The sequence below is a fragment of the Tigriopus californicus genome, chromosome 7 (assembly GCF_007210705.1).
Source record: "Tigriopus californicus strain San Diego chromosome 7, Tcal_SD_v2.1, whole genome shotgun sequence".
NCBI lineage: Eukaryota > Metazoa > Arthropoda > Copepoda > Harpacticoida > Harpacticidae > Tigriopus > Tigriopus californicus.
Genome location: NC_081446.1, coordinates 13073890 through 13097579, shown reverse-complemented (window position 1 = coordinate 13097579; position 23690 = coordinate 13073890). Strand labels below are relative to the sequence as shown.

The 23690-nt window shown below is 38.5% G+C and overlaps 2 protein-coding genes across 2 annotated transcripts; one reads left to right on the top strand and one right to left on the bottom strand.

Annotated features, from left to right (window-relative positions):
- Positions 1-3167: 3167 nt before the first annotated feature.
- LOC131883677 (uncharacterized) lies at positions 3168-14376 on the bottom strand. The gene is made up of 16 exons (XM_059231194.1): positions 14331-14376; positions 13416-13545; positions 13189-13220; positions 13043-13115; positions 12898-12948; positions 12669-12808; positions 12353-12407; positions 11924-12022; positions 11720-11836; positions 11379-11430; positions 11210-11250; positions 11017-11135; positions 10938-10954; positions 10584-10647; positions 10150-10318; positions 3168-3400 (listed from the first exon to the last, which is right to left on the bottom strand). Exons 2-16 carry the CDS (start codon positions 13516-13518, stop codon positions 3258-3260), a joined length of 1275 nt encoding a protein of 424 aa, XP_059087177.1. The 5' UTR covers positions 13519-13545; positions 14331-14376; the 3' UTR covers positions 3168-3257.
- Positions 14377-14736: 360 nt separating this feature from the next.
- On the top strand, positions 14737-23470 carry LOC131883516 (uncharacterized). Its single transcript, XM_059231005.1, has 11 exons — positions 14737-14953; positions 15022-15056; positions 18186-18347; positions 18416-18433; positions 18508-18577; positions 19755-19770; positions 22587-22738; positions 22813-22933; positions 22998-23119; positions 23202-23308; positions 23444-23470. The coding sequence occupies exons 1-11, from the start codon at positions 14833-14835 to the stop codon at positions 23468-23470; spliced, it is 951 nt and encodes a 316-aa protein (XP_059086988.1). The 5' UTR covers positions 14737-14832.
- Positions 23471-23690: the final 220 nt, after the last annotated feature.

Here is a 23690-nt window from a genome sequence, read left to right as displayed (position 1 = left end):
TGTTTACAATACAATGTAATACCATGTAATACAAAATTGCCAATACAATAACGTACAAGAAGGCCTTTTTATAACATAATTTGCCCTTTCACTTTTTATCAGGACGGTGGATCCATGGAATGCGCTCCCCCTGGCCACTCGTCTATCCAATCCGTCTGATTCTTTCAAAAAATTAGTTTGGACCGGAAGCAATTAATCTGTTTTCGTATCGTATGTATTCTAAGCAGCTAATGAATCGTGCTTCTTTTCCATTCTCTCGGTTTTAGCATTTTTCCCAATTGTGCCATTACTCTTTTATACACATTGTGTCTGTGAGTGGTTCTCAACAATGAATAATAAAAGGTCACATTGGCCGTCAATGGGTTTCCCTGATTGCCGACAACGGATTGCATCTTGGTGACATCAACTCGTGAGGATGATATTTCTTACTTCAAATTATCCTCCATTCTCACGATAGTCACAGGAATATTGGTTGTGGCAATCGAGGATTTGCGAGATTACGTCCGATCAATTTCTGAGAATCGATTTGGGTTGTTGTATTGACAACACCTGTGACTGTTTTTGAAGTTTAGCCTTGGATTATTGTTTACATGTTGAGCGACTGGAATCAGTGCATACTGTTACTAGAATATTTGTGTTCAGCTTACCAAATTGCTTAAGATACCACAGTATGCCATGACAATATAAAGATTCTTTGAAGTTTATATGCATCCTTACTTGAATCCTGGGCTTGATTTTTGCATCTTTTCGCATCTTGAGGTCCTTTTTTATGCATAATTTTGAGAACACTACTTATGACACAATATAGCATTGCAATCAAGCTTACGGTGTTGCCCCGTATTGAAACCGCAGATAATATTAACGTCTGTTTTGACGGGATGATGCTTCCTTCTGAGCAATATCTCCAAGAACCATGCTGTTGCTCACCCGCTCGCATTCTTCCTGTTCATCATTGTTGTCTCACTATTGCTTTTATTAATTCATATTGTTTTTCCCGTTCCTCACAAACTTCCAATAAATATTATCCGTAATCTACTTCATTGATATCCTGTAGTCGTCCAACACAATGACAGTACCGTATGATACCCATTCGAATAACTAAGCCATGTCGTTGGTGTCAAGGTGAGGGAGCTCTCTGAAAGGAGATGACATGATCATGATTGTGGGCTACTTGACAAAGCAAGATGGTAAATGCAGATGCAACTGTGGGTACTTTGAATAAACGTAACACTTATTTATAGCATCCTTATCTTTGTTTGTTTGGAGGCAGATGACAGCTCCCTCTCTCGTCCTATGGCTAACCATCTGATGATGGGTGTCCCAATTAAGGGATATTCCCGCTCCGTTGTCACAGCCAAACGTGCAACATTAATTGTTATCTCACCCTCCGGAATGATCGCAGGTTCGCCCATTTAAGCTATTAAAGCAGCAACTTCTGCTATGATTTAAATACTGCAAAGAAGCTGGCCTGGATTCGAACCAGGATTCGCTTATGGTGCGTCTACACGAGACACATTCTGTCACAAAGTTTGCCTAACAATTTCGGAAATATTTGGTATTTGACAAACAGTTCATCTCTGAGCCGTCTACACGCGAAACTACCCGATCAAAACAGTTTGACAAATATTTTGATTAGATTTCTAATCAGATGAACTTGTAAGTGATCGTATCATTTCCCAATGGGTCATTCATTCAATATTTATGTTATGCACGCTAAATAAGATGATTAGTATAATGAACATAGGGAAAACTGAGGAATGAAATTTGAAAAAAACACCGATGGGCGCTATCATGATGAGAATGTTTCGCTTTCCAAAAAGGTTCTTTATTTTGCCAATTTCAATCTGTGCGGGCATGTGTTGGCTGAAACCAATTACTACTTGAAGGCATGTTTTGCCCCATTCTATGAACTATACCATAAGCCACCCGATGATTCACTTTTAATACTTTTAACTGATCTGGCTTTCACGGCTAAAACTGGCGGGCGGGAAATGGACGAAAGAGCAGCCAAAAGTGGTTGGCTGGTCTGGAGGCTGGGGTCTCAAGGGTGTATGTACGTAGAGGACCGATCATGGCCATGTGTGTACGGCCGAGGGCTGACTAATAACCAGACAAGAACCTCCAGGTATGGGCCGATGATTCCGTTTTCTCTAATGATCTTATCCACCTTGTATCGGATTAATCTTCTTGGGACGAGGTCAAGGAATTCATCCATCCATTCCATCCATTCCATCTAGATCTAGCCTTGGGTTGGCTCGCTCAAGTCTTGCTCACAGACGGATGTAAAAGAAGGGGCCGGGACCATGATCGGGCTGAGCCTGAGGACAGGCCCAGGGTGGGTGGGTGGACTAGGGTCGACGCTTCCATTGTCTGGACGGGAGGAGATGAATCCGGATTCCGGGGATAGGTGTTGTTGGTTGGTTGATCGATCGATCGATCATCATTCAATCTTTATTCAATCCTCGATAGGAGATGGAAGTGTGACTACTGAATTAAGAGGGGATGGGATAACATCTGATGACTTTGAACATTGATTGACAATTCCAGGGCCCTTCCTACTCTAAGTTGGGGTTATCCTGTGTCAAAATGAACCACAATCAATACATTTTTCTTTGTTATAAACCATCATGGATCGAAAGAGTTAAGTTCCATAATTACTGAAAATGGACACCTTGGTTGGAAGGGCTGAGGAGGATGCTGTTGTCCATGAAATATTTGCTCTTTGGCAAACAAACTTTAAACATGTTCAAATCGAGAAATGTTTGTGAAGTACTTGTGAAATGGCAAACAATGTTTGTCAAATGGCTAATTATTTGCCGAATAATTTGTCGTGTAGACGCACCATTATTGGAAAGCTGTTTTCTTTGCTTGCCAACTTACCAATGGATCTTGTTAGCAAGCACGTAAAACACTTGTAACAATAAGGCCTACCACTCTTGAATGAGTTACTTTTTAGACACTTTTAAAATACTTATGTGGTTAAGTAATACTAGTCCTGGGGAGAGGCAGAGAGGTGAGCGGGAAAAAGAATTCCTCGCAGACCAAAGAGGAACAAGAAGGAGCAAATTACATTTTTTAAATACAAATTACAATTTACATATTCAAAATTGTACAATTTGGTCGACACTGTGGTACATGAGTTGCAAATATTAGAATGACCTTCTCCTTCAAAATATGATGATATATTTCATTTTTCCATTGACATTGTAATTTCATTTAGTTCTGCTCCCTAAATCTAATACGGAAGTGGTGGAATCTTAGCATGCAAGCTGTTGATAGTCCAGACTGAATCCAATTATTCCCCCAGGTGCTACCTTGACCTCAGCCGTCAGGGCGTCAGCGCCAGTTTCAACCTCGTTGTCATCCGTTTTGAAAGTTATGACGAATGGGGTGGCTTGAGCTAAAAATAGATGGAAGATAGAAGAGTGATAACAGATCTGGTCACAATTTGTATTAAATAGGTTTTTTTGCGCAAGTTTGAAGCAATTAACAAAGGTTTCAATAATATATTTCATTATTTCTAAATATTTTCAATCAAAAGACCTTGAAGCTGTCTCCCAACTTGGACCCCCAAATTAATAACAAAAACCATTCAGGTTTTTAGATCAAATTTGGTTCCTCCGGGTGCTTTATTTCAGCTATCTGTCACGGTGAGACACCTGAGACAAAATGCAAATGTTTTTATAATTTCTCTTTTGTGTAAAATGTATTGAGGTACTCTTTCATTTTTAGGAAAATGTTGAGCTTTTGACAAAAAAGCAAGGAGGAAAAGCGTGAGAATTAGAGAACAACTACAACAGTGCAACAAACCAAGAAGCTTGGGACGATGCAGTCTGCACTGTTTAAAGGAGTTGCAAAAAGTATCTTTTTCAATACATCTTCAAAAGTATCCATGAGCTTTTTCCTCAGCCAGAATTCAGAATCAATTGTGAATGTCAAGGCTTACACTTTTGAGCCTTCCAATATTTGGTCATTGATGCTCGACAGACGACTGATCATAAGAATTTGTAGTTTCGCGGAATAACTTCAAATTGGACTAAATTGTCATTTTCGGATTACAGATCTTGATTCTAAGATCGAGACTTGAGACGATGGCCATTTTTCAAGTTAAGGATTGTAAGGATAGCTTAAAAAAGGTTTGATATATTGAGTACCATAACGTCCCACGTCTCAGAAAAGTCCAGATTTGTCATCAGCCATTGAGAAGGGATTGTGATTTAATCGGGTAGACCAAGGGTTCCATGGAAATTGAGACGATATGCGAGAAAGACTTCCACGAGAATGAAGTTGAGGACCATGTTTCAGAGTGTGAGATTCAAACCAAAGAGGCATGCCCACCAAATGGTACATGATGTTCCCGAGTGTAACAAGGGATGTGCTCCATCCAGCACATTCCAAATGTCAAACTAACGCATAATACCAAGTCCAAGAAAGGCAATAGAAGAGTCTGTGAACCCTAAGTTTGGGTCACCCTGAGTTTCTAGGGACTCTCCCCCACGCGACCTCTGACGGCCAATTAATGCCTGACCTGTGCCATTGCGATTGCTACAACCAAATACTTCACAGAGCTTCACATATTTAACCTCAAACCCAAATTAACTATCTTTGTTGAAATATAAGCCATTGTAATTTTAACTTCAAAATTAGTATAAGGTTAGTATATAGGTTAGAGGAGATGGGTTCTACCACATCCAATGAAAAGTCAATACAATCTCTAGGAATGCAACTCGATAACAAACTTAACTGAAATTGTCACATTGGGAGTGTAGCAAACAAAATTCGAAAAAATCTTTTTAGTCTGAACAAAGCTCGCAAGTCAGTACTGAAAACTGTAAAGAAACAACTTTATAATGGACTTATTCGAGGTGCGTTGAAGTACGGTATTGAATTTTACGGCCAAAGTGCGAAAATGAAGATCTTGTCCATACTTCAGAAAAGAGCTATACGCTGGATAAATATGCGAGACGTCTATTTCACACTGAATCTTTGTTTCATGAGTCCAAGCTGCTAGAATTGCAAGGTTTACGCACGCTTAAACCCTTCAAGTGATGAGGCAATCGTGCTTGTAAGAACTTCCACCATGTATCAATATTTTCAAATGGAAAAATAACCCTTGGCTTGGCGGTTCGAGGTCAATTACTCCAGTTGCCAAGTCGGGACTTTTACAAAGACTACCGAACTTTGCTTTTCTCAATGAGTAGAATAATTTCAACCCCCAAGACATCGGTCTAACCAGAATAAAATTCACCCAAACAATAAGAGATAAGCTGGATTCTTGGATACGGTCGTCTCCTCTCCTCTCGTCCCACCCGTCTCACTACAATGGTCAAAAAACCCAATCAAGTATTGAGAGAAGTACGCAAATCCATCTTAACAGTCTTCTACCTCGCAAAAACCATAACAAGTAATTTTAACCTGATTGATTTATTGAATTATGGCTCAAATTTAACGCTCATATGGCGAATAGCTATCAAGATTTGTTTGGATACTTCTGATAGACTTCAAAAAACCTTTTGAACCACTGGGGCAGTCGTCTCAATGGTGAGACGAGAGGGGTAAGCTGATCATCGAAGAATCCAGCTATTATCTCATACAGAAATACTCCATTGCTCCTTGCAAACTCAAGAATTGCTATGTATGCCAGCAAAAATGCATATAAATGATTTTTATTTTTCTCTTTCATTATGATTATTCGCTACTCGATCTCATCGAAACATTCCATGCACCAAATACAATGCTAAAGTTATTAATTTTCCTCCCATTTCTGAAGTCGTTTCTCATTTTCTAGTAAACAGAACAAATTAACACTTTAAATAGATGTTTTGCACTGCCTTTCGTGTTTTTCTTTCGATGTCTTTTTCTTGGTTCCTTCTTTTCTTATTAATTTGCACCAATATAATTTCCTACAAGCCTTTCAACTTCGCTTTGTATTTCGTCCAACTCACGTTATTGTGTTGCAACTTGGCTTTTCTAACATTATTAGCTATCTATGTCTTCTTTAATTTCCCCAGGTCCTGGTGAAAACAAGCTTTTGCTTACTCAGAACCTGAGGAATTGCATGCTCATGAAATTGTTCATAGTATGTTAAGACGCAAACTAAAAAATTATATGCCGACATTATCCAATCATTATCAAAGTGTTCCTGAAGTAAACCTATCTATCTATAATTGAAAATAACTGACTATGTGATGGCAAACTTTTACCTATTTTTGTATTTTTCATGTCCCCTCATAAGGCCCTTTTGGGTTATTAATAAAGAATACGAGCCTTTGAGAAAATAATTCTAAAATTAAGGAGATTAGTCGGAACGAGGACGACGTCACGTGGTAAAGTCGTCCTTGGTCAGACGAAAGACAAGCTGATATAGGCAGTAAAGAAAAAAGCAACAAGAGTTTTAAGATGATTAAAACAAAAGCTTTTCCCAAGCGAGGTAAGTTAATTGTACACCTTCTTGGCGACTTGTTTGAATTTTTGTAGGGTATTCACGGCACCTTTACTGTTGCGGCCGATTATTTGTATAAGTCCATCCCCCTTGAGAGTTCGGCTTTATGATTGCCTAGGTTTCGCGTATCCTTTGGTAAAATTGCGAATGTTTGGAAAGGAACAAGTGGTTAAGTTGAGCCCTAAAATAATTCAGAATTGAAACCATATAAAACTAGGAATGTGCGTATTAGTCTGTGTTCGGAGGAATTCCATCCTGTGGTGACGCTAGGTAATCCAAAGCGCGATCACATTTATTGCAAAAAAGTGTCACGTGATCGATCCAATAGCTTGAAAAAAATCTTTCATTGTCAAAAGAGTTTTAGATTAAGGATAATGAAAATATTTGATTTGTTTGCTTAACGCCAAAACGATGATTTCAAACTGTCTGAAGATATTCCAGATTTCTTCCAATGCCTTAATGACTGGCAAATTATATATTTTGACAAATACTTCTCTATGCTATTATAAATGTTTTTACATTGCTTTTGAACTTTCTCGAACAACTTTCATGATCTATTTTTTTGCAAAAAAATGACGTGACTTTTGAGTTAGCAATTTTTTGAATTGTTCAAAACCTAAAAGCACTCGTTTCTCCCTATCCCAATAAAAGGACCATTGAATGTATGTTTTAACAAGGTTGTCCAGATATTTTGGGGCCAGATTTCAAGACCGTACTATAAGCACGTTATTTCTTTGCTGAAAACCCAGATTATGCCGTTATTGTTTATGACCTTCGTCCACGTCTCAAGAAACAGTAAAGCAATCATGAAAAAAATTAGTAAGGAATCTTGGTTCTCATAGCATAAAATGGCTTGCAAATTTTCCATCTGCCATGGACTGTATCTTCTTTTCAGTAATGAGGGAACTTTTCAATTCCTTTTTTGGTGTTTTTTTCACAGGCTTTTGTAACCGCTAACGGGAATGAGATCCCCAATTCTAATGAAATGAAAGATCATATTTTGTCTCCTTTTAATCTTCATATGATGTTTGGTCAACCAACGAATTTGATTTTGTAGAGTAGGCTAGTCCGTGAATGTAGGGTTGATCTGGATTGCTGGTCAGAAATTTGTCCAAGTCTGACTTAAAAGATGCTACGGGCTCAAAAGGGCTTGTCAAGTAAACGCGTTCATGGACAACTGACGTTATTCCATGGAGTAAAATCAAGGACAACATACCCAGCCAACATTGTTCATTGTTACTGGTTGCCTTATTTAGTAAAAGCTCGTTCTTTTCTTGAAAACGGAACAAGAATCCCTATACGTTATATACAAAACAAACAAACATAAAAATAATTGCCTTTTTTAGCCCATGTTTCTACACCCTTAGAGCAACCGAGTTTGAGATAAAGCATCCAAAGTAACCAGATTTGATCTAGAAGCCTGTTGGTTTAGGGCGTTTATTGGGGGGTCCGAGCTAGGAGATCAATGCTAAGGCTTTTGATATTGAAACAATGAAATATCTTGAAACCTTTGATCATGAGTTCAAAGTTTTGCAAATTTTGCTTCATGTTGTCATTTCAATCGTTTTTTTGCATTGAAATCGGCTTGTATATTTGCGTAAGAGAATTTTGATTGTTTTGAGTAAAAAATATTCCATCGGTTAAAAAACTCTTTAGTGATATTTGATACTCAAAAAGATTTTTTCCGACCCCTCCTCGTTGCATTCACTCTAGGCAAGATCCATAACTGTTTTGAGGGCATCATAACTGTAGATCTAATTCTGACACAAATGAAAACATAAGTTGGCTTAACCACCCCTTGACCACGCTAAAGAAGCGTCAGTCTCAATTTTGTTCGAAAGAGTGCCAAATTTGACTTTTTGAACGAGAAGCATTACAAGAAACCAGAATTGTTGGACGGTAGAAGCATAGTTTCAGAACCTGAGCTAAAGTTTTTAAAGGGAAGGAGTGAATCTTAGATTGAGAAAATATCTTACTACACTACATAACCTGGATCTTTTCTCGATCTAATATTCACTCCTTCGCTTTAAAAAACTGGGCTCTGATGTCGTGAAGTTGAAAATTATTTGCTCTGAATTTAAAGTAAGCTTGGCTTACCAAGGATGGAACGGCAAGAGATTCCAATTAATGAACACTGTAATGCACCACCAAATAGTCCTTTTCATTGAGCGGAGGTGGCGCACTCTGCTTCGTCTAGGTGCGGACACTCAAACGTGTAAAGAAGATAATACGCTCTGACATGTCAGATCCTATCAAGGGATTATTAAATGAACAATTCATTGCTCAAATACTTTGACACAATGAATTAGCCACCAAATTTTCTGAGAGCCAATTCCAATCCTCGGTAGGAAAAATTTCCAACTATTTTGACTTGAAAATAAGAATCAAACCAAAAGTTGTACAGTGTATGATCAATATCCCCCCCACACCTTTTCAATCATTATTTCCAACGAAATAGTACTAGGAAAAGCAGAGTTGCACAAGTTTTTGGTAGCAAGCTAGAAAAAGTAGTCATTTTTCCTAAATCTATTTGAGCTTTTTAAGCTTTCAGTACAATTTAATGGAAAAGATGAAGCTGAAAAGTCACTGGAAATGCTGCAGTATGCAATATAAAGCTCTCTGCTTATCCCTATTCGGGTGTATAATTTACCCTTGCAAGATTTGAAAAGTCTCTCAGAAAAGTTGGCGGTGTATTTTTGGTGTTAGGATGGATCAGCCATAAGCTGAGCGAAATATACCTTTTTAAAGTCAGGCATCAAAGAGCATACTCTTATGCTTTTACATTTGTTTGCCCGCAACTAGAAGAGGCAGAAGAGAATGAAAAGACCATTTACTTCTCCCTGAGTTTTTTCTGTTGTTTTGATTATTCTATCAGCTCGGAAATATGCTAGGCACTATATCAGGATGCTAGCTAGGGCCATGCAAGTAATGCTAGTTTCTTGATAAAAAAATCCGACTGCTGCTAACATCAAAAAGTCAATAAAATCGTCTTTGAAATCATGCTAATTTTCGAAATTAAACATTGAAAAATACTGCCTTGACTCGCTGCTGCGAACGGGTGTCTGCCTTCAACAAGTTTTGTGCACTGTTGGTTGTGACTGATATGTTGACAACCGATTTTCCCCTCTTTATCAATGTGTTTCCGAGGCCTTCTAGAAATCCGATTTTCGCTCCAGGGCGGAGTCTACCGCTTCAATCAACTTCTTCTTGACCTTTGCAAAAGATTGGATTACATCCAATCAAATATTTGTTCAATCAAAAGGGCAAACAAGATGCTTCGTCTCATTTACCCATATTCTCAACTCTTCCACGACAACAATTTTGTGGAAGGAAGCAACATCCTTACCTTCCAGTCAAGCCCGCACTCTTCCCAGTGCTAATAGTCAATATAATACTTTATACTAAAAAGTGAATTGAGGTCCTGAAAAGGCTCTTTGGAAAAGGCTTGAAAAAGTTTTGAATCCTTCTCGCTCCGAAAAGTTTTTCAGAATTTCTGGTTAAACCTTTTCCCATTACACAGGCAAATGGTTGCCGCAAATGAGGGATATGACAATCTTTGGACTACTACTGTGTGTTTGTACTATGTCAGTGGCAACTTTAGTTACAAATTCATCTTTCAAACCATGTACTGACATTCTCAAAAAGATGTTTAAGTTCGCAAACTCATATTAAACTTAAAAGCGAATATGCCAGATTTGAGAACTTACAACAAACGGAGATTTGCATCGCTGGGGTACCGACGAGATAGGCATCTCCCAATCCTTTACCAGTCATGGAGGACAGAACTCTCCCACAGATTCGACCTTGTAGACCACTCATCGCCACCTCCTGAGCGAGAGGCATTGCCGGTCCGATTACATCTTGTGCTCCAGGTATCTAAAAGCAAAAAACAAAGGATGGTGTCAACATTCCCGATCGAAGCAGACCGACGGAAAGGAACAATATTGATATAGCGCTACAAATATTCTCCGTTTATGCCGATACCAATCACCCACAATTTGGGATCAAATCTTAACAAGCGCATTAATAGAGAGGATAGGAATACCCTCAGCTATGACACTCCTCATGTAACTGAACGTCTAGTTTCGTGCTAACAGTTTTCTTTGGATGTTAGATTACATAGGTGAAAAAATCCACTTACCAACAAATAGTCTGTTGTGCAATCTGCTCCAGTGGCAGACTCTGCGATTGCAGCCGGGCTTACGCTGTAAAAGAACACAAAAATGTTCCGAATTGATGGGGGTTTTAATGTGTATCAGAGAGGGGCAACAACATGTGCCAAATCATGAAAGAACATAACATTTAAGAGACTTAGATTTTTGCATATTGGGGTACAGGCTTTATACATGGCGAGGTTGAGAGTGAGACGATCAACGCCAATGACAGTATTTCCCTCCCTTTCCCTGTGTGGTAAATTGCTAGTTTTTTGGCATATAATAGTTGCATCAGAAACCACTATAAATCTGCGGGATTCGCGTATGTGCAACACTCTTACCTTAATCCAAAGGCAACCTAAAAACATTGGCAAAATTCCCGTTAGTTCAAAATCTGGTTGATTCCATTTAAGCACTAACCTGTGACGATATGATGGCGCCAGCAATGGAGTCAGCAAAGTTAGGCACGTAGCAAATGGCACAACGTCCAGATTCTCTTCTGATGCATATGTTGTAGCATTGATTGGATAAATGGGTGGCTAAAAGATCATTGTGAAATTGATCAATTGATATGAATAGTGCGTACATGCAATAGTTGTGAAGAATAACTTACTCTGTGCGGACACGGCAGCAGACGCAGTTGGAAAATTAAAGCTGAAGAAAAGCATATTTTTACAAGGTTTCATTGTTACATTGAGAGTTCAAGACAAAAAACAGCTTTTTATTGTGATACCAGGTTATATGGCGTCAAATAAATAGGAACTAAAGTCTGAAAAAGTCACCTTGAAATTGTTCCAGATGTTCCCGTGAAATATTGGAGACAACCATCGGGTCCTGAAACAATGCAGCAATCAAAAGTAATGGCCACATTTTGGCAGATTGTCAAATGGAAGAACTTGTTCTCAAAGTTTAGAAAAGCTTAGAGTACACGTTACCATGCACCATGATAAACCGGGTTCAAAACCAAAAACAAACCTGATGGGGAGCTTTTTTTTTAATTTTTGGGATTTAGTGTACAGCTTTGAAATCTGTATTAGGGGCTGTAGCTTTCAAATCACAAGGCGGTAGTTTCTCGATCTTAATAAAACACTAAAGTAGCAGCAAAAATCGAAACCCTACGTACCTCCTTCTTGTTGAGAACATGTATATTGGGTAACTTTGATGTCCCAAGATCGTGTCGCTGCTGAGCCTGACAAAGTGAAAGCAGCTTTGTGACATTGATCACTCGCATCTACGATGACTAGAAAGAAAATAGGTAAACTTGTCAAAATCAGAGCCTAGATAGTGATAAATCGCCCAAATCAAAACTCCAAGATGTACGGCTTACTGTGTTGTCCAGAATTGAAGCCACAAATAACCGGTGATCCCACACCACCAGGGGCTGTCACTGAAAACTGATCAGTCGTGCAATCTCCAATGGCGCCGGCTAAAAGTGATCATTAAGGTGACTTAAGCTCTTGTACCATCTCAGTAGTAATTGATCGAAGTAGAGATAGCTGTTGTTATTTGATGATATACAAGTAATTCACACACTGGCTAGAGCCTTCATAATCGAAAAGACTATTTCAGTTATTTCCCTTCGATAAAAATGTGGGATTATGCTTTCACATCTGTACAATGTAGCAAGTTAGTACATAGCATGTTAGATAAGTATGTTTGTATCGTTTGAGTGGAGCTTGGACGTGGAATAAGGCTTGCAGTTTGGTTAGCAATAAAAGCAATGTAAAGGAAACAAATTGATCTTTTGGTTTATTACCATTAGCAGCGACTGTTTCGGTCGTTCCAACGACAGGACCGCCGATGGAGAAGGACTGAAATAAGATCAAATATGACTTGCTTTTGTCTCGAGAGGCATCGTTGTCTGTCTAGGTACTGAGGGATAAAAAGTGGGATTAGATTACTCATGATAACTGTCAAGATGTGTAAGATTCAGTCATTGGCCGGATGTACGGTACAGCAGGTGGGATTAGATTACTCATGATAACTGTCAAGATGTGTAAGATTCAGTCATTGGCTTTAAAAAACTATGCTCTGGTGACTGATAAAACGCTTTGAGAGACAATCTCACTTACGGTCATGTCGAACCTAATGCGGCAAATATCGGAGGAGCACTTGCAAATGGTGTAGACGCAGGAGGAACTGACCATCGAAGTGGCCTCTTGAGTCAAGTAGGTGCAGTTCTCGGAAAAAGTCGAACCGCAATTCAAATTGACTGAAAAAAAGTTTTAGGTAAAACTCGAAAGGCACTATAACTCATCGCATGCATGGAAATGTGAAATGTGAACACAATGGTAAACTTACAGACACAACAAACACCATAACCAGACGCACAAGTCCCAGAGGAAGATCCACCTAAAAGAAATACAAAAAGCAATTACAATTCAAGGTCAGAAATAACAAATGCTAAAAAGAGCACCAAATGAAAAAGTAATAAGTTTTGTCATACCTCTGGTTTCGCATTCGTCACTTGTGTAGCAAGTACCTACTCTAGTAGAACTTGATCCATTGCAATTGGTGTTCTGCAAAGAAGTTAGACTCATCAAATCAGGTTCAATCTCAATAAATTGAATAACTAGCACATTAAATCCTCACTTGGAAACTTATGACCTGGAATATAGGTAGCACTAAAAGAGAGCAAGTGTGAATGATTAATGGATATGATAATATCTGAGAAGTCCTGCCTGAATATCTAACAGCATCTTGAAATATGAGACATTTTTTTTCAACCAGTGCAAATGTTTCTAAATTATAAAGTTCGCTATCTAAGGGCGATGGCCTTCCGCTTACAGTACATGAGCCGAATTGCAAGTAGTACTTACGTTTCTTCTGACGAGATGATGTTTCATTGCTTGGAATATCCGCAACAGCCATGGTATTCAAAATAATACAGACGCATAATATATATTCCAATAGGGAAGTCATAATGTCTTTCACAAATCTAGGATGAATCTGAAAATAAACCAAACGATAAGGGCAATGGCAATTGCTCTTTAAGAGTGAAAGTGAATGAACTATGAACAGCTTTTAGAACTATTGTAAACACACTTTATCATACTCGAAGGACAAGATATATTCGATCAAAACTATTTACAGTGTCTTTTGGTTCAGATTTTATGAACATATGCTGAGCGGCAATTAGTCTACTTCAAGTATACTTAAAAGACGACTATTCGGCAAAATTGACCACCAAATGCTAAGAGTGCAATTAATTCTTGCATGCCCTTAACTGAATTTAAAAAAGATCTTGACTTAATCGTATTAAAGTTTGCTTAAAAAGGTAAACATATACAGCTTACTTGTCGTAGCGAGAATGGCTTTTACAAAAACAAATATCTTGATTTTCTAACATTGAAAGGCTTGAGTGCATATAAATGCGGGGCTAACAGCATTAGAAGATGATGGATATGAATAGGTTTAAGTCTGTGCCCCTAATATTAAACCATTGAAAACAAATAGTTTTGAACATCAGTCACAAAGATACCATGGCATATACCCGTGCATGAAGATTATTCACAAGTTCTGATACATTGAAATATAAACAGACTCTGACATTTACATTTATTAGAGCCTTGATGGAAGTTTGAAGATTGACTAAATGGAAATGAAATGAAATCATTACAAGTGGGTACAAAAACTTTTGCTTAGAGAGAATTTTCACCTCAGCCCTTTAGGAAAGACTTTTGAAAAGGATGGAAGCTAATGTGGGTAAATATGGAAATAATTGTAACGAGTACCTGTTGTTTGGAGCAGCTTTGAAATGTGAATGAGAAGAACTTGATGATTATTGTTCTGTCAAAAAAAGTGAAATCTAGTTGTCGATTCGCTCTCTGGTCGATCATCATTATTGTTAACAGACGAGCAATTTCCATAGAAAAACATTTATTCGGTTTCATAAAGACAGTTACATCTGTAGCTAGACGAATCTTCACCATTTTGAAAGATCTCTATGCATGATCGTCGGGTTTTTAAAACTGTAGAGCTTACTAAATGCTTGAAGCTGAAGTTTCAAATCATTATCCCGACAGGTGCTGTCGGGATGATTTGACAATGGTTAGTTAAATTATTGTTTACATGCAACCAGGTTTAATGACAATGTGAATGATAATGGTCGTGGTAATAGCTTTCTATGGTTTTGCGGCTTCCGTGGCTTCATTTACGACAAACACGTTGTCGCCCTGGATAGTAAGAACACTTCAATGGTTATTATTCCACCACCAGCCCTTGATATTGTCAGACATGATCTCGTGGGTTTCAGTCAGCATTTTTTGGACTTGTCTTGCCGTGGGAGTATCGACATCCAAAAGCTTTCAAAGTGGAAATACTTCAACTTTGTCAATGATGAACAATCGACAAGGACGTAAGATCTTTGATTTTTTTTCTCAATACATTTTCGACAGATAAGTAACAGATACTTCTTAATTCCAGGTCTCTTCAGCTTGTTCAACATTGTGACTTTTAAAGTAAGTCGTTTTTACGGTCATGTTTTATTTCTAACGCTCAGGTGCAAATGTGCAGTTTAGATACTTCGTTTTAATCATATGCTTGTTAAGCACCAAATAGCCGTAAAACTCTTGTCCCTTGATCACTAGGGGTCGCAAAAATAGTATGTGATCTTTGGCAAAATAGTACCTTAGGTTATGAAAATCAGCCAAAATAAGTTGCAAAAACGTTCAAATAAGTCATGAATAGGAGAAAAAAAGTTATTCTCTGTTTGTTTATTCGTGCATTATGATGGTTCTTAAGGTAAAAATGGCATGATTATTTTTTTTCACGATCTTCTTGCTCTATGGGCTCAAAAAATTAGTCTTGCCCATGAACCACTGGAGGATGGACGGGGATGGTAAGGTTGAAAATTACCAACTCCAATTCGAGTCAATGAATTAAATTCTTCTTCAAACAAGGCTGGCCCCAGATCCCTGCAATTGCATATTTCAAATGTCAGCTCAATCAAACGACTGGGTCCAAAGTTATGCCCTCTCAAGGTGCAGTACATAACAGATCAAAGAATGAATGACTTAGCCCTCTTCTGGTAATCAATTACCACAAGAGGGCTAGTTCGTTCATTCATTGAAGAGCTTTGTAGTGCCTTTTGAGACGGCATAACTTTTGATCCAGTCGCTCGATCAAGCTGAAAATTGAAATGAGTAATTGTTATAGCCTGGGATCATTTTCATTTGAAGAAGAACGTAATGCCGTTAACTCAATCGCGAAAAACTGATTCCCAAACCAAGCGTGTTCATGTCTTGCCTTTACCAAATCGAAAAATTTAATTATAATGTAGACACATATCTGTAACTTCTAAGTGAAAATTACATTTTGAAGCATTCTGAAATCATGGCCCAAAACAAAATAGATAATGGCCCTCTGAAGGCAGACTCCTGTCATCTCAGATCTTCGCCTCAGGTCTGGTCTGTTGTAAAGGGAAAGGCCGTATTTGCGTGAAGAATACCACTCATCAATAGTTCAAGGATGGACACCCAAAGGCTCACCCACCTCCCTCGGCCTTTTGCCGGTCTTTAGTAGGGCCTTAATTTTGGTTCTGAAATCAAGACTGTGCTCACTTGCATTTTCGAACATAGTTTTGAGGGCAAACGGTGGGAGGGTTGTCAATCGCCTTTAGTCTAAAATTAAATCATTTGCAACCTAGCACTTCTGTATGTGTTCATCAATTCCTCTTAATGAAAGCTTGGTTTAACATGAAAAAATCTTTGAACGGGGAAAGACATTGTCAGACACAGTCAAAATAGTCCTGAGAGCTTCTTTCCACCCAGTACTTCCCCTAAATTTCGCCTAAACATCACAAAAAAATCCCGAAAATCTTCGATTTAAGAATATTTTACGGTTAAAATTCGTGAAAACGTGTATGTGTCCTAAATGGCCAAAATACGTACGTTAGAACTTAATCTAACCTAAAGATAATATCTTTCCGGCCCCTTTTGATTACTCTACAATTATGAAAGAACCCTTAGTCCGATTAACTTCTTTTGGTAAGATTCGTGATCGTCCTTATATTCCGCAATTCAAAATTGAAAAATCGAACCTTTGAGAGCTTAATGCAGTTCACCTAAACGAAATAGATAAACCCGCTAGAGGTTACTTTGTCTTTTCAATGCCCAGAAAAGTAAAACACCCTGGAAGAAAGATTCTTATTGTGGAGCAATCACAACTTGTTTTTGTTTTACCTTATGAAAAGTATTGGCAGCAACTAGCTAGAACAGCATGTAATTAGCATAAGTAAATAGGCTCCTTGATGAGTCGGCTTTTTCCCAATTTGACTTTGGTCACTAGATTATTGTAAAATGTTGGCGGAGTCTTAACGTAGGCCACCCTTTGTAGCCACCCTGGATTGAATCCACCAGCTTCAGAGGACTCGAGCAAGACCTCATCCTACTCAGCTCCCTTTTCCAAATCCATAGATGGCATTCACTGGGTAGGAGTCTAAGGGCGGCCTTACACTAGGATGGAAAAGCAAGATTGAATCCGGTTTGAGGATTGAAGAAGGGCTAGTGCTTGGGCAAGTCCGGCAAATCGCTCTCCAATCTGTCATTGTACTCAAGTCGAACAAAAAGACTCATGTTGCGAAAAACTCGCCCTAGCACTACTCCTCATTCAATCCTCAAACCGGATCCAATCCTGGTTTTCCATCCTCGAGTAAAGCCGCCCTTAGACTTGACTTACATTTTTGAACGCTCTCTTGAAAGCTTAAAGAATATACAAGACAATTTGGTGATTAACCACGCCTTGTCGTAAAACTCCCATTAACAAATGCGGTTGTTCTTTGTTTCTCACCACAAGAACAATTTAGTCTAATAGTTGTTCGGTTTACTTCCCCTGATCTTCATTCACCCATTTTGCTATGGCAGAGCTTACTCGAGGTTTTCACGCATTCATGAATTTCAAAAACGACTAAGCTTGACCACAAACCACTCGGTTTTCGTCGTTTTCCATCAATTACTCCAAAAATATCGTTACAGTGGATACTTTATTGAAAGAGAACGGAAGCAGAACCTCTTTAGTTCCACAAGCTGAATTTTGTCATTAACTCTAGATGTTATCTATCGTCTTTGTCAAACCGAGTGTAATTTTCCTTGCAAACATATATTTTGATTCAAGTACCTCGCTATTTATTCAAAGAACGTTAACAAAATTAAGCAAATATAACTTTCTTAAAATTACGGCACTGCCTTAAAGCTCTAGCTAGCACTCCTTAGTTCACTGGTAACTCAAAAACATTACAAATTTGTTCTTCCATCCTTCAAGTACGGGGCGTAGATAAATGTCGTTTATCTTGGCCTCATACACTTTAACATAATAGCACCATGTCACTTAATGATCATGAAAAGATTTCATTCTAGTTAGCCGGAAATTAAAGGCGAAAAATCACAAGAGATTCCAAATGACGTTTTAAGAGAATCGATCCACCAAAAAGTCCAATAGTGACACTTGTATTATAGCATTGGTCTTTTCATTCGCAGTCGCTATTAGTAAAAGCCTATCATCCTTTAGAACTATCCACCCTGAAAATCGAACTACTTACTTCCATCGGACATCTAAATATGTCAAAGTGTTTTTGTTCCTCTATCTTTTAGCAAGGTGAATGCACCGTGGTATCTGATACCACCATGAAAGGTACTTGCATGACTTCCACAGAATGTATCTCCAATGGTGGTGCCGCTGATGGGAATTGCGCCTCTGGTTTTGGAGTGTGTTGCTCCTTTGTGGTCAAAGGTTGTGGAGGAACCGTCGCCCATGTGAGTATTATAATGAGCTGAAAACTACAACCTCTGCAAACGTTTATGAATTGTGTTTTGATTTTTAGAACTGCACTTATATTCAGGTAAGTATTTCCTTTTCTTTGAGGATAAGTTCATTTTTTAGTGATAGCTTTTCATATTTACACTTTTGTTTTAGAACACTGATTTCCCAGCCAGTGGCTCAGGAGGAGAGACCTGCAAGTTTGGATTCAATAGGATATGTGATAGTGAGTACATGCTTCATTCTTTTTGTTTTATTTGGGTTCTACATTGTTGCAATAAAGTTAAGCGTCAAACTGAGCTATGCTTATAAATGAGTGGTCACAATTTTATAGTTACATACGATGTTTAACAAGACGTAAGGTTGTCTAAGCAAGGTCTTAAGCTCGAATTTGCGCGTTCTCCGCGAATATTTGAAATTATGAACAGGCCAGTCATGTGTTTACTAAAATCGTAATCTATAAAGTGGGATCATTACCAAAATATCGGCATTTGTTAGTCTTCACGTCAAACAATTTTTGTTATGTCAAATATGAGGCAAACTCATGTAACAAATCGTTTATAAATTTATATCATGGCGTAATTTCAATCTACAGTAGATACATTGACAGCTTGGAATCCTTGTATTATTCTTTGTTGATTCACTTAAAACATAAAACCTAGGTTTTAAGTTGTCATTGGATTTGTGTCATCTTTACAATGTAAGTATATTGACATTTTGAAACCGGTTATTATCTTCCCAATGAACTAACATTCAGCCCAAGGAGACAAAAATATGATTATTGTTTTAAAAAGTTGCGTTTAGTCAAATTAAGTTGAAGTCAAATGTTTCTGAAATTGTGGGACACTGAACATGACAAATGAATGTTTTGTGCCTAAACGTACCCTAACCGAAAAGAATCGAAAAATTTGAAATTGCCTTGACTTCTTATGTCTTTCGGGAAATCGAAAGACTTTCATACCTTGTGTCTCACATTTATCTCGTCTAAAATCTTGACACTTTCTTTACTTGACCAAAGACGAGTTTTATAAACGCTCGTACCATTGAGTTAAGACTTGGACCTTACGCAGAATGAGCATTTGCTCACCTCTTTGGCCAGTGTAGTTTCATACCGGATAACATCCAAGCCCCCAACTCCAAGGTACGAGCTTGCAAAACTGGCCTCTGAACATGGAATCCTGGTAGGTACTACCATGTACTGTAAGTGTAATTCTACCAAGGCAAATGGAGTTTACCGGAGTTGATCATGATTAAATTAAGAACGCAGTTTTTTCTAGACAAGACTAAGGTTCATTAATGGTTTTCTACATGAGGTTAAGGCTTGATTTGATATGAAATGACTAGAAATATTTTTTTTCTCACTGAAATTGTTTCTGATATAACGCATATTTTTCCACTTTCAGATTTGTGTCAAATTAGGTAAGTGTCAATCTGCAGACATCTTTACCGTTAGTAGGAATGAAATTCCCAGCACTTCAAGACGAAAAAAAACCTTTTTTTACTTATCTTTAAATTTATGTATTATCTGATCGACCAACGAATTAGAGTAAGCGGATCTGGCAAGCCTTAAGGTTGATATGTCATGCTAGCTAAAAATTTGTCAAAGTCTGACTTGAAAGAAGCTACATTGACAGCCTGTTGAATGGTTAAATTGAATGGCCGCATCCCGGCCTTGTCGCCGCATCCAGGCCTTGTCGCCACACTACTTCCCCCCCAAACGAAAATGAAGCGGGCCGGAGTACAAAACTGGCCGGAATGGGAAACGGGCCGGATTAAGATGCCGGAACAACCGCCTAAAAGTCCGGTAACAACCACCTAGAACCCAAGACGGTCGGGATGCGGCGACAAGGCCGAGTTGCGGTGACATTATCACTCCCTTTTCTGCATAACAGAGGAAGGCCGACTTCTCCGCAACTCTGGGTGCTTGAAGTTCTTAACTAGCATACATCTAACTGGCTTTAGACGTTCTATGCTACAAGTTAACAATGAGTAATATTTAAAATGACTATCTGATACGGTAATTCAATGTCTAATAAAGTAATTATTCCAGCTATTTGTTACAAAAAGGAACAATTTTCTGGAGGATAGCATATTATTTACCTTTACTGGCAGGATTACATTTAGCTGTCTTTCAATTTTTTCTGTGACAATCATGTACAATAATGAAAACTGTGTTACTATCAAACAATAGAGATTTACCATTTGTACATGTTGATTTAGATCTTAAACAAGCTTTAACTTTAAGACTGAATTGTGAGAATATTCATGCATAACCTTAGAACTAAATTGTCAACCCTGTAGTCAACTACAATTACATTATTGCAACCTTTTATCATAGCATTACAAATATGAATATATTAGATGATTACAATGAGTTTAGCATTTAGCAAACACAAAAAGTGTTTTTTTTTTCTCAATTCTAAGTTATGACCAATGTCTTCATTGAAGGTTTCTATTTCCAGTAAAAAGGCGTTGTTAGGGCAAAAAGACAGGCAAAAGCAATTTTATACTCACATGGGTTTATTATGATTGGCACAATTTGAAAAGAATAACTTAATTCTCACTTTGATGTCCTTTCACTGATGTTTTCACTTTGGTGTTTGCAAATTATTATGGTTCTACTCTCCAAAACACAATACATAGAATAGTACATACAGTTGGAGCTCCAGGATTGGATCTGTCAGGCCTGAGTAGCAATTGCGACCTGGACATGGTCCTTCAACACTGATTATTGAACACAATGGTCGCAAATGCACTTGAGAACTTGGGTTACTGATCATTCAACGTTCTTTATGACAGAATGTTCCGGCCAATGAAAGCTATAATTGTTGTTTTATCTAGTAGAGTGGATTGTCAAGTTGGCAAGCAACCTTTATGACTTTCAAAAGTCAAACTTGACTCCAAGTCTGGTGGAGAAATGGGATAGTGGGAGCCATCACCTCAACCACCTTGGCAACACCGTCCTGATGGGCTTGGTCATCAATTTGTAAGCTGAGCAGCCCAAATAAACCGAACAAAGTTCATCATTTCTGAATGCCACTTTGGCCCCAATTGATCTGTCTTGGGTCCTTCATACTTGAAATCCGGGATAATTGACACTCCGCCAGCGGCAGAAACCAGTCAGGTCTTTCTTTGGGGGTACACTACCTTTTAAATTTCCGAACACTATCAGTTTTTACGCGAAATCCCCACTTAGATTGATCGATCGTATTTCGCACGCCATTAGTTTGAGGAGTTTGTTGATTGAGTCAAAAGTCGGCCTTTCGGTGTTTTGGCGGGAAATATTTGAAAAAGAGTATTCCGTCCGCGTTAGCCCATCTGTCCCTGCCACTACTAACCTTCTGAAGCGGAGCAATGAAGTTAATGAAAGAGAGAGGACCAAAAATGGAGGGAGCCCTGACGGACACCCGACTAGACATTATGTTTGTCACTAAGGGATCCCTCGACCTTAATTAATTGGTTCCTACCAGAAATGAAACTTCTTAGCCAATTGAGAACCTTGCCTTGGCTCCCGATCTCACGGAGCCTTTTAACTAAAAGGCCATGATCTAAATTGTCAAAAGCCATGATGTCGAGATAGATTACATCGACTGATTTATGGCTCTCCAGTCCCTCAATAACCTGCACTATATACTCAATCAGTTGGGTAACCGTGTTAAAGTGTGCTCGGAATCCCTGCTGGCTAGGAGGAATGACTTCCTGTACATTAAGAAATTCTACAAGTCTGAACTTCATGTTCTTCTCAAACATCTTCGCAATATTCGAAGTGAGAGAAGTCAGCCTATTGTTACTGGGGAGGGATTTATCTCCCCCTTTGAAAATTGGAACTATAACTTCAGAGAATTGGGAAACTTACCTTAAGCCAAGATGCAACGCATCAAGTACGAAAGAACAGGAGCAATTATTGATCTCATATTTAATTCATGTTCAATATGGCAAAAAAGGGTGAGCCAGTTTTCGTTTATGGCATGTCATATGAGGAACAGGAACAATTATTTGTACTTTTCTTTCACCTCTTTTGCTGAGAAACACAAGCAAGCCCTCGCGTTTTGCTTCAAACTCGACGGCTTGTAGAAGGCGTTTTCATCATTGGGCGATAAGCCTCATTTTTCTCCTCACGAAAAGAAAATATACCCTTTGAAAAATAGCTTTTACGTAAGGTTACACTAAGTAAAAAACAAGTAAATCCCCGTTGAGCATTTTTCCAAAACTAAATTGACGATTACGTACTTCAGGTTGGACTTTGTTAATCTGGTCATGGCTCAACCCCCATCAGCCGGGGCAATGCTGCACGGGGATTGTGCAACCAGTGGGGATTTCCTCACCGTTGCTAGTCCCACCGGAAAATCCCCGCCTGTGACGTGTGGAACATTGACAGGCCAACACAGTAAGTGGTATTATACAGTTTTATGATCTGTATACTTATAGTTGTTCACTATTGCCTTTGCTCAACCTCAACAGTGTATCTTGAGACTGGCTCAGCTGGAGGGGCTGGTAGTATCGACATAAATTATGGATCTGCCATCTCAACGAGAACATTCAAAATCAAAATCACTTTTTATCAGTGCGACTCCTTGAACAAGTACGTGTTTTTTTAAGGTTTTTGGGTCTGCGTGCACTAATACTTGTATTCCTTTCCGTCTCAGGGCCCCAAGCGATTGTGTCCAATATTTCACCGGCGTAAGCGGCACTTTCCAAAGCTACAACTATCAAGGAGGCCAGCTCATCGATAACCAACGATATGCAACATGCTTTAGACAAGAAGAAGGTAAAACCAATACATTTGCACTAACTTCAACAAAAGAGTTTACTTTTCGACCCTTTATCCTATCCTTTAATACCGTTTTCAGGATATTGCACCATCCAATACAGCGAAGACGCCACAACAAGTGGCCCAGCCTTCGATTTATTCCTGGACGCCGCTAGTGCTCTCCCCGTTGCTCCTCGAGTAGCTAAGGTATTCAGCAATTTTGAATATAGGTGGGGACATTCATGTACGAGTAGTCGATGGCGCAATTCTTTGAAGCGCATAATCGCAAAAGCAACAGGGCTTTTTAAAAAATCCATAAACATGATTGGATTGAATTTGCAGCATTGGTCAGATATTGAACAAGCTTAACTACAAATATGCTACAGCAAACTTTACAATCAATCCCAATAGCATTTGCATTTTTTCATCGTACAAAATTCAGAGCCTTAGATGTTGAAAAATTGTATCCCAAAACAATTTGAAAACCCCTTTCACCTTTCAAGGACTTGTGACTTTTTAACAACATCTACGTAAAAAAGGCCTACTCTGGTTGTGTTATCATTCCAAATGTTACAGCTAGCTATATTAA